The sequence below is a fragment of the Pteropus vampyrus genome, unplaced genomic scaffold (genome assembly GCF_000151845.1).
Source record: "Pteropus vampyrus isolate Shadow unplaced genomic scaffold, Pvam_2.0 Scaffold66, whole genome shotgun sequence".
NCBI lineage: Eukaryota > Metazoa > Chordata > Mammalia > Chiroptera > Pteropodidae > Pteropus > Pteropus vampyrus.
Window position 1 is genome coordinate 4627191 of NW_011888847.1, and position 15889 is coordinate 4643079.

Consider the following 15889-nt stretch of genomic DNA (forward strand, 5'->3'; position numbering starts at 1 on the left):
ACTTTATTCCAAATATATGTTTTTTTTTTTTAAATTAAGTATACTCTCTGAATAGATAGTTGTCACTGGTTGTTCTTGTTCTAACAATTCAAGATCGTATGAAACATATTTGTAATTTTTAGTTTTATATAGTGAGAAATTTGAGTTAAGAGTGCTTTGTTTCCTGGTACCTTTAAGTAGATATTTTTAGGATCAGTAAATGCTTCCTGTGTATGTATGTCCAGTATTTGTTTTTCTGTCAGGGACATTGTCACATACTTAAATTTCATAAGGACTAAAACAAGAGGTAACATCAGATTTACCCCTGTGAGCTTCAAGTTTGCGTTTTTGGATGTTGCTCCATGTAACAATGCAAAATTAAGTTTGTAGTAGTTTTATATATGGTCATGTTCCCTTAAAAAGTGAATTAGAGATTTCAGGAATGAATTTTAATATGGGCCAGGTAAGTCCATTCAAGTTAATAAATAAATCTCACTTTTAAGTGTTTTAATTATTCACTGGATTCTGCCTATTGTATATTATGTGTTCTTAAAACTTAGAATTATAGAATCTTCCTTTCCTCTGTTCTACCTTTATTTAACAGGCTTACAGAATTTTGATAAAACATTAATTTGCATCAATCAAAATATTGTTTAAATGATTGCCTACTTATATTAGCATATATAGTTTTATTCGTGAAGATTATGTGTTTCACTGAACTATTTTTTTGGGGGTCTAGTCATTGAAAATATCACAGTGGATTCTTTTTAAAGAAATAATAGTATGTTGTAGAGTTGATTTTCTTTTAATATTATTTGAAGTTTGTGAAAACAGAAGCTAAATTTTTATCAGGAATGGACTTTTTAAAATTTGTGACCCATTTGTAGATAAAGCTTTAAGAATTATGCCTATATACTGAAATAAGCATGGAATCAAAGTTTTGAATCCAGAATTAATTTTATCCACAAGATTTCTTCAGAGGATTATTGTTATTTTAGAGTAGGATTTTAAATCAGTTCTGGTGTTTTAAAGTGTACAAAGGAAATCAGAGAATCATTTTAGGTCACAGAAACCAGAAGTACATTAATTGGTAAGTTAGTGTTATGTCCCACATTTTGGGTATAAAGCATTTTCCACCTTTTTCCTTGTGATATTTTGCTGCTCTTACTGATTTCATACCACTTGATCAAAGTGGTATTTACATGTGATGATTTTCTGTGCTGTTGTGAAACATTTGGGTTGATGAACCTAATAAGGTCAAATTTAAGGAACTTCACATTTAGAGTATTAGAACTGGGAAGGACCCCAAAGGTCCTTGGGTTCAGCCATTGTGATAATCTGCTTTTCATTATCACTTCTAGAACTGTATCACATTGCTGTAGCTGAGCTCCATGTAGTGTACTTATCAATAGGATGGAAATTCAAAACTCCTATGAGTATATAACTATTTTCATAGCAATGTGAATTATAGATACTTTTTTCATTAACATCACTTACATTTCCAAGCTTTAATAGGAAAGATTAATGATGATTTCAAATTACAGGAGGAATGGGCATTTTTATCTCTTTTTAAAGTGACATGATCCAACCGTAAGTCAGAATGTAGATAGAGATTGAAAAGAATAGACAAGTCATTAGTTTATTTCTATCATCAGTACACTTTATATTAAATGCTTCATTATGGATTTATAATTCATTTTGTTGGCAACCTGAGAGCAATAATATGGGTACTTAAAATTTCTAACGTATACGAATTATTTCCATTTTGCTATTCTTGTCTTTTCTGTTGTTGTTCTGAGCATGTATAATCTTCAGAAGCATATATTTGGAGACCAAAGACTATTAACATGTCTCTTTGATTGACAGTACAATTATTCATTCATTTATTGATAGCTTTGACCTAATGTAGAGGAAATACAATTGAGACATTACTAGTCTAGTTTGGGAATTGATCTGAAAAAGCAAATTATATCGCTTTGAAAAAAATCAGTATGTGTTAGTTTTTCTCTTAAAAATATTTTAGTAGTTTTCTATTAAATGGAATTGTGGGAAGGTAATAACTGAACTTGTGTCTGAAGCAGGGGAAAATACTGATTATATAAAGCTTTATATCATATGTGGTAGCTACTGTAGCATTTCTCTTGTATGACAGTAATCTAGCCTGCAACATCTACTTGCGGTTTTGAAATTAACCTGTAATTTAGTCTTCACCCCAAATGACAAAAATTCAAATGCCTCTGTGGGGTGCCAGAAGATGCACTGTAAACAGGGCTCAGTAAAGGAGATAAGGTAGAGTTCCATCAGGATAGTCTCGGTTTTCATTGTGTCAGTATTATTGCAGTAAAATTAACACTTCCTCATGGTATTTTACGGTTTTTGTACAGTTTAAAATCTTAATCTAGATAAAAATAGTAATTCAATCTAGGGCAACATAACATTTGTATAATGGATGAAAATGTTAGGGCTTCAACAGAAAAAAAGGGGCTTTCTTCCTTTTTTAAAACTTTTGTGTGTGAGAGAAATGTGTTTTCTCCACGTAGATTGTCACTGATACTAGTTGTACTTTAGTCCATGTCTCTAACCATGCCTATTTTTTAAAAAATATTTCATACTTCCAAAAGTATTTAATTTTTTATTCTCAATTGCACCACTTTGTTAGGTTAAACAAACAACCGTGCTTTCATTAGAGTATAATGTACAGTTAAATATACTCTACTGAAATTGGGAAGTCCAGGGACCTGATGGCAGTGCCTTCTTCTGTTACTTAGTAGTAATCAGTCAATCTCTAGATGCTTTAATTCCTCATCTATTTAAAAATAAAGGAGGGTGGCAAGTAAAGACACATAACCTCTACAGCTTTTCTAAAGTCTTACAGTCACTTTCTCATACTGTCACTTTTAAAGAAAAAAGTTTTGGAGAATATATTTCTACACTCTTGCTTCAGAAACTTGTGACTTAATGGAAGTATCTTTATTTTAATATCTTTATTTTATTAAATATCTTTTTATTTTAATTTATTACACATAAGAGAAGTCTTGACTTTATGATTGGAAATAAGTTTTAAAAGCTTAACCTCTGAAGAAAACTTTTTAAGAATTTCCCTAGAATTCACTGACTATAGAATATCCTAGTTTTAGCAACAATAAATTTATATATAAATTTATTGTTGCTAAATATAAAATATATGTGAATTCTGAAGTTGTTTTCTTATTACCTTGGAGAGGTGGCAGTATGAAAAATATGATGATAAACTTGAAATTGTTTGAAAATTCCTTGAGAGCTATTGATGGACATTTAATAAAAGCCCCCAAATTTGGAATCACTGAAGACCATAAGTACATAAGAAGTGGAAAAATTATTTGATGGTAGAAATAATGCATTCTTAGAGCAACTTATTCTGTAACATCAGATTTTATTTATAATAATCTCAGAGAATGCCTTTATCTATTTGGACTTTTTTTTTTTTTTATAGTGCCATTTAGCAAGCAAAATAATAAAAGACGAAGCAAGGAAAACAGAACTACTAATGATGTCTGTACTCTAAATATTTATTTATATATAAGGCTTGTTTCTTTTACTTCCTCCCCGCCAATTTTGGCTTCGTGGTTTTCTACCTAAAAGCTCAGTCCATGTACATTTTGACTGGTCATTCTACATATCTCTAAGCTAATTAGATATATTTAATTCATTGTTAATATTTTTATGTTTCTAAGGGATGACTTACCTGCTGCTCTTGAAGCCTCCATTGGTTGCTATGAAAAATATAAAATATTACCAAGAATTCATGATGTCTTGTGTAAACTGATAGAGAAAGGCGAGACCGATCTAATCCAGAAAGGTTAGTCACCTTCTAATATCTCGATGTACTTGGGGCTCTCCCCCTCTCCCCACACCGCCCCCATTGCTTATTTAATCTTAATGCATTCCTGTGAAGAGAAAATTTAACAGAAAAGCAGGTACTTCCAGAGAAACTTTGTTAACACTTCTAAATAGAAGAGAAAAATATCAGGTAGATTTATATCAAGTAGTATTATAAATGTTCTTGATTTTAATAACTATTCATTTTGAAAAGTTGCCCCTCTGTTATTTTTCGTTCTGCTTCTTGATTATTTATCTGCCTTTATGAGGATTTTTTAACCCTATTCTCACCAGTTCTCTTTGAAACTGGTCTTGGGTACTTAATGTCAAATGTCTGCTGTTAAGGAATGTGACCAGAAACTCGTTGGCAAAGCTATAATCTTTAAGTTACTCTAAATATTTGTTTCGAAGTTTTTTTGTATTTTTCCAGAACTTCAAGAGATATTGTGTTTCTCTATATTTTTTCTTCTTTCTTCTTTCCTCTCTAGCAATGGACTTTGTGAGCCAAGAACAGGGTGAAATGACAATGCTCTATGATCTCTTCTTTGCCTTTCTACAAACAGGAAATTACAAGGAGGCCAAGAAGATCATTGAGGTACAATTTTAACTACAGTATTCTAATTGTACAGCTATTTAGACTCTTAATTAAGATATGTTTAAAAATTTTAACCTTTAATTAGACTTGTTCTGATTCATGTTAATATAATTCAATCCCAGTAATGGGGCAGGTGGGGGAAAACTCGGCCAGCTTCTTTATTGTATATAATTACAGTTCAGAAAAGGCAGCCTGGTTGTATGTTGAATTTGTTTCCTCACTTTGTTAAATTCACTGTTATATATCAAAATGATATTTGCATAAATCTTGGATTGTGGAACAATTAAATTAAACTGGCATTCCTGGGTGTAAAGTTGCTAATCCTCTTTGCCAAGGAATTCTTTGTTCTTAAAAGCAGTGGAATTTAATTTGCTGCAGACCATGCTCAGATTTATTTGTAATGCTTGTCTACAAGTTAATCAGCCAAACAAGTGCTGTCTGCAACTATTTGGCATTTAATTTAAAATTTCTTCTTTTCCTTTTTTTCTTTTTTTGTTTTTCATTTTTTCTTTTTCTTTTTTTTAACTATGGTAAGCAGCTTATGGGAAATGGTAGGCAACAAACCTGGCCTATTTAGGATTAATATATTGTATCTAGGCTTGACTGAAATTTTGCTTTACTAAGGTTGATAAGTCAAAGGGCAACTATAAAGTCTGTTCTAATTGTGATTAGTTTCACTATTAAACAATTTTATGTCCTTTAAGCAAGACATTCCACAGAAGATGGATCCATCATCTTAAGAGAAAATATTTAATGTGATCAAAATAAATTTGTAAATATATCGATAATCATATTTCTCTCAGATCATACTTTGCCATAACTCAGTGTCATTTTCCAAAAGTGCCCAGGGTGGATGGTATACAAAGGTGGTGTTTGGCCTTCTTATTTATGTATTGATGACTGCTTGTCATGAAATCGAAAATGTAGGCATACAGGCCAGAATATTATTATTTTCTCCTGATATTTTTCAGAGAAAAGTTTAGCATGGAAATAAATGAAGGACTGTGAAGTTAATTCAGATCTTTCTTCTCTTTTAGTCTGTCTTATAACTCAATTGATCTTCCTGTCAAAGGGAAGTGAGACATGCTTTCCTGGACAAATGTTTCTGTAGCTCAAGTAGTCTATTTGTATTTTCTAGAAAACAGTATCAGTTCTTTCATTGTAAGTGCATGGTATATCTGAAAATGTGAGGGGAGCTGCTGGCCTGTTGAGTTCTGCTGCTCTGTGTGCACGTTATCAGTATTAGCAGGGCACTGATCAGAGCAGAAATGAAGCTCAGAAGCGTTAACCGCTTTAAGATCTTCAGATTATAGCAATGAGAGGTTTTACAATAAGTAGTCATGTGCCTCTGTGTAATAAGGAAGATGCAATAGGAAGAACCAACAGTATAAGAGTGAGTTCTCCTTTTGCCATCTACTTGCTAGTGTGATAATGAGCAAGTTACTAAACCTTTTTATGCTTACTCATCTATAAAAGGGAATATAGTATCTTTTTTTAAGATTCAATCATATAATGTATTTTTAAAGCAACTTCTATGTTTCCTGGATTATGTAGTAATCAATAATATTAATTCTCTTTGCCCCTTAAAGGTTGAGATTTGTTGTCCTCTTTACCCTACATAATTCACATTATGGTGCTTAGCTTAAGATATATGCTTGTCACATGAATAAGCAAGAGAAGACTGTCTCTTAATTTCTCTAAAGCATTGCCAATGTACAGCATCATTGAGTCTAATCACTTAAGAATGGCTGTTTACTGATGACGGAATTTCAGAGTGGATATGTACAAAATTGCTTTAAAGTTAAAGAGTAGCTTTACAGAATCCCTGGAGTACCCTAGAATAGGACAGCAAGGTAGATAATATATGAGAATATACTGAAGCACATTTTCAATCACCTTTTTTTAATGGTCATGGAGTTGAATTAAAGTTGGGAACTTGCTTTCTTTCACTGTTAAAATTCAGTACCTGGAGTTCTCTTAATAGTTTTCTAAGAATTATTGAAAATATAAGAAGTAATGAAAATTAATAAACTAAGACAATATCAGCATATGAAAGAATATTATAAACACTGAGCAACATTTTTATTATTCTGCAAAATGCAGTGGTGTCATGTCAATGGGTAGATTCACTAGGGTTGAATTTCTAGAGCAGAATATACAATGAAATTTCTTTGTATTTGAAACACTGAGGGAGATAAGATAAACCAGTCATTAAAATGCTCACATTAAATGAAGAAAGAGGAGGTAAGATTCAGTGTATAATATGACTACTTGTTTTTAAAATGAGTTGGCATACATATATTATGTATTATATATAATACATTTTAACATAGTCTTTTATTTCTATACATGGATTATTACAAGAGGGTGGAATTATAGCTGGTGTTTTGCTTTATACTTTTCTATATTTCCTGAGTTTTCTATAATGAGCATATATATTCTTATACTCAAAAAAAGTGTTATTTTTTTTCCCAAAAGAAAGCAGGTAAAAGATAAAAGTGATTCAGACTAAGATCAAGCCCTAAGAAGCTAATGTGAAGCTCCTTGAACATGAGATTACTACATGAAGATAATTGCTATGTAAGAGTGAGAAGTGTTAACTGCTATAAGAAAAGCATAAATAATTCTAAGAGTTCAAGAGTAGAACTTACTCCCATTGTAGGAAATTAGGCAAGACTTTCTGGAGAAATGGGGCATGAGGTAGAGACCGAGAGATGTGGTAGCACTTTAACATTCGAGAGTTTGATGGGAAGTGTATTAGAAGTATTAGTGGTAGAGCAAAGAAGCATGAAGGGGAAATCGCAAAACAGTTTTTCCCCCCAGCTTTATTGAGATATAATTGACATATAACATTGTGTAAGTTTACGAGGTATTGATTCGATATATTTATATATTGCAAAATGATTACCACAGTAGTTTTAGTTAATACCTCCATCACCTCATAATTACCATTTCTTTTTTGCGGTGAGAACATTTAAGATCTATGCTCTTAGAAACTTGCAAGTAAATAATACAGCATTGGTAACTGTAACCACCATGCTTTACCTTGGATCTCCAGAACCTATTCATCATATAACTGGAAGTTTGTATCCTTGACCAACAAACATCTCCCCATTTCTCCCACCCCTACCCCTGAGCTCTTGGCAACCACCGTTCTTCTTTCTGTTTTTAGGAGTTCACCTTTTAAGATTCCACATATAGATGATACCATACAATATTTGTCTTTTGTCTAACTTGCTTCACTTAGCATAATGCCTTCAGGGTTAATCCAAGTGACAAATGTCAGGATTTCTTTCTCATGGCTATATATTATATAGAAATGGAATAATATTCCATTCTATATAATATATTACCACATCTTTATCCATTCATCCATAGACAGACACTTAGGTTGTTTCCATGTCTTGGTTTTGCGAATAATGCTGCAGTGAATTTGGGAGTACAGATATCACTTTGAGATCCCGATTTCATTTCCTTTGGATATATAGCCAGTAGAATTGCTGGATCACATGGTAGTTCTATTTTTAATCTTTTGAGGAGCCTCCATACTCTTTTCAAACATTGTGGTTGTAACAATTTACATTCCCACCAACAGTGCACAAGGGTTCCCTTTTTTCCACATTCTCGATAACACCTATCTCTTGTCTTTTTGATGATAGCCATTATAACAGATGTGAGGGGATAACTCATTGCGTTTTGATTTGCATTTCTCAGGTGATTAGTGATATTGAGAATCTTTTCATGTACCTGTTGGTCATCTGTAGATCTTCTTTGGGAAAATGTATATTCAGTTCCTCTGCTCATTTTTTCATTGGATTTATTTATTTATTTTTGCTATTGAGTTATATGAATTCTTTACATATTTTGGGTATTAACTCCTGTTCAGATATATGACTGGCAGATATTTTCTCCCATTCCATAGATTGCCTTTTCATTTCAGATTGTTTCTTCTGCTGTGCAGAACAAGCTCTTTAGTTTCATGTAGTCCTACTTATTTATTTTTGCTTTCATTGTTTGTATTGTTGATGTCTTATCCAAAAAATAATTGCCAACACCAATATCAAGAAGCTTTTCCTTATGTTTTCTTCAAATAATTTTATCATTTCAGGTCTTATGTTAAAGTCTTTAATCTATTGCAAGTTAGTTTTTGTAAGTGGCATGTGGTTATCCCATTTTCCCAAAGTCATTTATTAAAAGCGATTATCTTTTCTCCATTGAGTATTCTTGGCCCCTTTGTCAAATACTAGTTGGCCTTATATGCAAGGGTTTATTTCTGGCCTCTTGATCGTGTTTCATTGTATATGTGTCTGTTTTCATGCCAGTATCATGCTGTTTTGATCACTGTAGCTTTGTAGTATAGTTTGAAACCAGGAAGTATGATGCCTCCAGCCTTGTTCTTCAGGATTGCCTTGGTTATTTGGGATCTTTTGTGGTTTTATACATATTTTAAGATTTTTTTTTTTTTCTATTTCTGTGAAAAATGCCATTTGGAATTTTGATAGGGATTGTTTTGAATCTATAGATGGCTTTGGGTAGTATGGGTGTTTTAACAATATTAATTCTTCCAATCCATGAACATGAGATATTTTACATTTAGTTATGTCTTCAATTTCTTTTATCAGAGTTTTTTAGTTTTCAGTGTACAGGTCTTTTACAGCCTTGGTTAAATTTATTCCTAAGTATTATATTGTTTTTGATACTATTGGGTTTGTTTTATTTCTTTTTCAGATATTTTGTTGTCAATGCATAGAAGTGAAACTGATTTTGGTTTGTTGATTTTGTATCCTGTAACTTGACTGAATTCATTGATTAGTTCTATAGTTTTTGGGTGGAATCTTTAGGATTTTCTACATATAAGATCATAAATGCAAACAAAGAAAATTTTACTTTCCAATTTTCTAATAGTTCTTTTATCCTGTAGTATAGGATTTGTGAGAAATATTTTATAAGGGTAAATTGTCCCCAGAGACCTTTCAATATCAGAATAAGCAGGTTGGAGTTCATTCTGAAGACAATGGATTCTAAGCAGTGTTGAAAAGAAATTTATACTAGCAGAGGATGTACGATAGATTAAAGGGGATTTGAGGCAGTGAGATTAATAAGATCTGAATTAGGATAATAGTTGTAGGGATTTTTAAGACACTTAGTCATTTCAAATGATATCTAATAATTGGAGAATAGTGACCGTAGCAGAAAGTAGAGTGAATTAACAAAGGCATGAGATCATCAGAGCTCTGACTTGAGGTAAACTAAGATCTGATACAGCAACTCTCATCATGAACCCTTAGAATTGGCATTTGCAGATTCGTCATCTGAAACTTCCTCAATGAAACCCTATAAGAAGATGGTTATAACATTTCAGTGACTTCCCAGTTTGACCAGTTTGTCCTCCCTCCTTCTTCCCTCCTTTTCTCTCTCTCTCTCTCCCCTCCCACCTCCCCCCTTCCCTCAACAAGTAATTATTGATCACATCTTACAGTCTAGTCATAGAGGTAGACCTTCAAAAGATAAATCAATAAAATGCAATAATTGCTGTTAAGAGAAAGTGATATCAAAAGGAACTATTTAAAGCCTAGATCTTCCTGAGGAGTGATATTTGGGATGAAAACTAAAGGACCAGTTGGGAACCAGTTACATAAAGAGTGGAAGCAAAAGCATTCCAGGTAGAGGGAACTGCCTGTGCAGAGGCTAGGAGGCAGGAAAGTGGTTTCATCCTTTATCCTTGTTCTGTCTCTTAAGACTCTTATCAGATAACACTAAGACCACATCTGGAGTGTCTGATACGTTATTAAACACTTAACAAATGTTAGTTTTATTACCTTCTGTGTGACTTTCTTGCTTGCGTTGAAGTCAGCTCTTTTGTCTTTTCTGCAGTCTCATCCTCTACCAGCTATCCCTAGTCCTTCCATTCTTCTTCTGGCACATTCTGGAATGAAATGTGCCATTGGGAAATGTTCAAACATTATATTTAGAAGTTTATATAATAATATCAGGTAAATATATTTTGTGAACTTAATCTGTGTCTTACCAGTGATGATGATCAATATGATTTTTTCCCACATGTATAGATACAACTTAAACATATTATTGTTTAAAATATGCCAAGTATAAAAACTCAATATTGATTCCATTATTCTAGTCATCTTTGTGGTTTTTCTATCCTTTATTCAATACATATTTCTTTTATATAAAATAGAAATAAGTTGAATCCTATGACTTATTTAATACTTTCTTCACCCTACTCACTCTCTGAATTTCTCTGCACATAATTAAGAACTCTTCTAAGCATTACTTTTAATGGCCACATCATTCCATTGTATAAGTGAACTAAAGTTTATTTGTCCATTTTTCCTTTAATAAAGATTTTCGCTATTAGTAATCATCATAATTCACATCTTTACCTAAAAGGCATATTTGGTTTTCAGATATTTATTTAGGATCATTTCTCAGAAGTGGGTCAAATGTCTTTACTGTTTTTGGGGCCCCTGATACATAAAGACAGACATTTTGTTGTCTTTATAGGTGTTACTTCTTTTATTAGTAGCAGATTCTTAGTAGCAGAGAGTTGGACTAAAATCCAGGCCACCTGAGTTCTTGTCCCACACTCCTTTTCTATGAATTATGATAAAATAAGATGGTATTTTTTTGTAAAAAAGAAAAAAGGAAAATCTTCGTTCTTTTAGTCAAGTATCTTTTAAGGTAGCTCAGTCACGTTCCAGGAAGGAAGTGTTGCAGGTCATTTAAGTAAATTAACACAGTTTGGATAATTCATTTTGTGTACTGTAAGTTCTCATGATATAAACACAAAGATGAGTAAGAGTCTACTTTATACTTTAAACTTTCTTAGCATATCTTATTCTAACTTCTTACCTTGAGTTTCAACCCTAGATTTTAAAGTAAACAGTGTAACTAGTAATATTGGTAACACTTTTATACTTCTAAAATGATTTTCATATACATCTTCACATGAGCCTCACAAAAAAAAAAACTGAGAAGTAACTAGGGCAAAGATACTTCAGTGTGTGTGTTTAGCTTGTTTAGTTAGCAGTAGTCATGTAATTTGAAATCAAGTCCTGATTTCACATTTTCTGTTGGTTCCCCTATTCATTTTTACCTCCATGATCTCATGTTTTAAAAAAATGAGAAAAGATATAACATTGTGTAAGTTTAAGGTATATAAGGTGTTGATTTGATAAATTTATGTATCTCAGTATGACCTCCATCATCTCTTGACTCTTCAGTATCTCACCAAAACAATTTACCTTTTCTCCAAAAGTACTCTTTTTTGAATCTTTTGTTTCTTCTTATCTGCTATTACCCTTCCATCACACTGCAGCCAGAGTAAATTTGCTCTCTTCTTTGGAGGCGAAAACTTTCTTTTTATGACTTTGTGTTTAAGACCAAAAGTTTGGATTACAACCATGTCCCAATCTTTGTTACTCTTCCCTTTGTTCTTGATTAGATGAGATTCAGGGTTTTGTCCTTATTTGCCTTCCTTAACAGGCTAAATGGATCTTATATATACAGAAGGGATTTTAGAGCTAGGTTCCCCCCCCGCCCCACTCTGGCCTTTGAAATTTCAAAAAACATCCGTTCTCATGCCAGTTCATAACCCCTCTCTCATGAGTTAGTTTACTTAGTATCTCCTGTAATACCTGGTTAAGTGAATCATGTTTAGTTTCAAGTAGACTGTTAGTTTGACTTGATCATCCATATTTTTATCCTTATTAGACATGATCTTTAAGTCTTCTCTAAAGATTTTGGAGAAAAAGACAACTACTGAAAGGTTTAATAAGTTCCATGATACCTTTTTCCTTCCCTTGCTATCCCAGCTGGGAGGATACATAATTGGGTTCCTGTTTTTTGTTTGTCCCATCCCCCTTATGCACTTGATTTTCCTCATGCTTCTTTGACTAGAAGACGTGAAGCTCGGGGTAGTTGTTTGTTTTCTATTTTCGGTTTCTAGCAGTAACGGCAAGAAAAATTAAAATGGTTAAAAATTGCTATTTGAGTCAAATTTAAGATTGTTTTTCTTGAGGTAGAGCTTGAAGTAAAAGAATCATTTCTTTTTCACTTTAAAGGTAATAATTACTTGATATCTATTTTTACTAGTATACATAAAAGCCTATTATAACAGTAGCAAATTTATATCAGAGTAATGTAATGAAATTTAAGTAATGAAAATTATTTTTGATTTTGGATTAATTTTTGTTCTTATGCAAGTGAACCTAGTAGTAAAATTGGAACCTCAGAAAGTGTTTTGAAGCACAGTAACACAAGTGGAAACAAATATGCCAGGTTTTTTTTATTACAATAATTATTTTATGCTCACTGTCCATTAAGTAGATTGTATATAGCAAAAACAAAAAACTAGAGGTGAGTCCATTGTTTTAATTAAACATTAACTGGTTTTTGATAAGTTACATTCAGCTTCCCAGTTAGAATTTTGTTTTTCTCCGTGCTTTTATTACATTTTTTATTTTCGCTTTCAACTTGCAGTGTTTAAAATTCAATAAGATGTTAAGAGATAAGCCAGAAATGTAGACAGAAGCCTAGGAGATTTTGTTAATCTGACCTAGATGTTCTTTTCATGATTGAAATTTATATGCGAAAACAGTTCTCAATTTCAAAATGAAACATAGGAATGTCTACCATATAAGTCAGCTGTCCTGCCAGTGACAGAGAGATTAATCAGCCCCGAAAGGGAAGAGTTTGCATAAAAGTTGTCCTATTTAGATCATTGGTTTTTGGATCAGCAATAATATTGAAAGTTGTAAGTGAATGTAGCCCTTGCATTTTGCCATGTTCTAAAGAGGATTATCTAGTATTTTTTCAAGGGCTTTTTGTATACAGGCGACGTGGGTTTCATTTTCAGTGTAATATATGTGAAACAAAACATAATATGAGAAAATCCTTGAGTACAAATTATGTGAAATGTAAATATTAATGATTTTTGAGAACATATTTCAAAATTAACTTATTGAAAAATTATTTTTTATATCCCAAAATGTGGACACTTATAAAACTTCTACTGTACCAGTTTTTCTGTCATTCTACCAGAGCTCCGAGATGTTAGTTTCTGCTTCAGTTCCTAATGTAACATCGTACAATATTATTTTAAGAAATAAAAAGTAATGAGGACTTATAAATAAGAGATTAGATTTGAGGAGTACCTGATTTAGTCAACAAAGCTGAGTGGAGTAAAAGTACCTCCTAGCCTGGAGCAGCCAGGGCTAATGAGTATGTCGTTTCCTTATGATTGGAATGTATTTAATGGTGAAGCCCTCATACAGATGATGGAAATAGTATACTTACAGTGACAAATCCTTGGAATTATATGTTAAATGGTTTGTCTTCTATTCTAGTATCCAAAGTTGTAAAATAATTGCTTTGAAGCCAGAATTAGAGACCAAACCTTAGTAATTTTTAGTTGAGGATATAACATCTCTTTTATTGAAATAAACTAAGACTAATTTTAAGTACTCAGCTTAGTTTAAGTACTTACTTCTTTAGACATTTAGTTTCAGATACTAGGCAAGCATTTATGGTAGTCAGAATACTTTTATCACTAAATTTTACAAAACATGTTTCTTCTGAAAAAAAAAAAAAGCCACTGATTTATTTTTGTATAAGTCTATATTAACATATTAATAATTTTCGCTCCTCGAATCTGTTGGGATCTCTGAAGTGCGTGTGTATGTGTGTTTAATTTGACATATTTTGGAGTTGATTTAGTTCATCATTTCAAGATTTCTTTTTCAACTAAAGAACGCTTGATCATTTTAATGATTAAGATTTATGAAATGAAAGTTCATCTCGAAGTATTTTAAAATAACCGGAATTTTCTAGACACAGGTTAAGTATAGATTGCATTTTATGCTCTGTTCTAATCCTTCATAACTTTATGAAAGATAAAGATCTCTCATAACTGGGTTTAAGTTATAGATTTCTTTTAGTGTATATGTTTGGGATGGAGGCAGCAGATGCATTAGAAGGAAAACTAATTGTTTTTGAGGGAAAATTAACATTTAGCTAAAGCCTTACCTGTGTGCCTTGTGATTATTTTATTTTACAGACTCCAGGCATTAGAGCTCGACCTGCAAGACTTCAGTGGTTTTGTGATAGATGTATTTCAAGTAATCAGGTTTGTGTTTAATTTCTGGTCTTAAGCACCTAAAACTGTGAGTAGAAAACAAGTGTCCTGCATGTCCTATGAGCATTTGGGGATTTTAAGAGACAGCATTATTAATGGAAGCAATGTTATTTTGGTTGTTTTCCAAATAAGCTATAGCTTAATTCTAGTTCCTGAGGTGCAGTAGTTCCTAAAAATTCTAAGTTGAGCTCTGATGATTTTAGCTCGCTTTATTTATCGTAGTTGTTGGTTTGAGCAGGCTGCCCTTTTCTCCTTGGCAATTTACGTCTGCTTCAGTCCTTAGTGACCAGAGGAGTTGCCTGATGGGAGCCCAGTGGAATTTCTGCTTTACCTCTCCTTCAGTCCAGATATCTGTTCATATCCTGCCAAGTAAAAGCCACAGGAGAAGAGTAGTATAATGTTTGGGTGGAGGAGTGTTCTTATTAATAAATGTAGGATATACTCGCTCAGTCCTCCACCCCAAATAGCTTAGAATTCTCCAAAAGGCACCTTGTTGTGGTTCCCTTATCTAGATAATTGTACATGTTGTGTTCTTGACTTCAGTAGTCTTTGAACTCTTGAAGTTAAAAATTTTTTTAAGTTAAAATTTTATATAAAATACAAAATACATATAACAAAATGTATCATTTTAACCATTTATAAGTGTACAGTTTAGTGGCATTAAGTACATTCATATTATGCTCAGCCCTTTTGAAGTAAAGTTAATTTACTCTTTGGATAAAGCTAATTTGAGGGATTATGCAATTAAGATTTGTCAACTGTACTATATCCTTTACACAATCTAGATCCATCTGTAAATCTTATTTTTAAGGTTGAAACTCTAGAAAAGTTAGTGGAGCTGACACAGAAGCTATTTGAATGTGATAGAGACCAGCTGTACTACAATCTGCTAAAACTGTATAGTAAGTAATGTGATTGTTCCCATGTTTTCATTTTGTGACGTTCATTTACTCTGTTGAAGGCAGTGGCAGGAAAGAAATATCAGTCTTCGAGGAAGCTCCAGGGATTGTCAAATGTGGGAAGTTCAAAAGAGGCTCAAGTAGAGGCCAGATTAAACTTTATCACAAAATGTTATAGACACTATACAATCTTTATAATTTCTTGCATTCTTACTGCAATAATGAGAAGTTTGAAAAATCTTCATCAGAGCCACGATAGACTCTTCTTTTTCTTCTTTTTATTGAAACCCTCTGGTAGATGTATCAGTCACTGCTGTAACTAGGTTACCATCAACATGTTTATGAGTATAGATGTTTTTCCAGAAAAATGCATATACAAACTCACTGCTAAGCAATTTCTTTTTA

The 15889-nt window shown here is 32.5% G+C and overlaps 1 protein-coding gene across 2 annotated transcripts in view; it reads left to right on the plus strand.

Moving 5' to 3' along the window:
- LRPPRC (leucine rich pentatricopeptide repeat containing) overlaps positions 1-15889 on the plus strand; it is a 90993-nt gene that overhangs the window by 44220 nt on the left and 30884 nt on the right. For both annotated transcript variants that reach the window (XM_011361343.2, XM_023531294.1), the window contains exons 24-27: positions 3693-3817; positions 4326-4432; positions 14508-14576; positions 15397-15487. In XM_011361343.2, coding sequence (XP_011359645.1) covers positions 3693-3817; positions 4326-4432; positions 14508-14576; positions 15397-15487 — 392 coding nt within the window. The remainder of the gene's footprint in view (positions 1-3692; positions 3818-4325; positions 4433-14507; positions 14577-15396; positions 15488-15889) is intronic.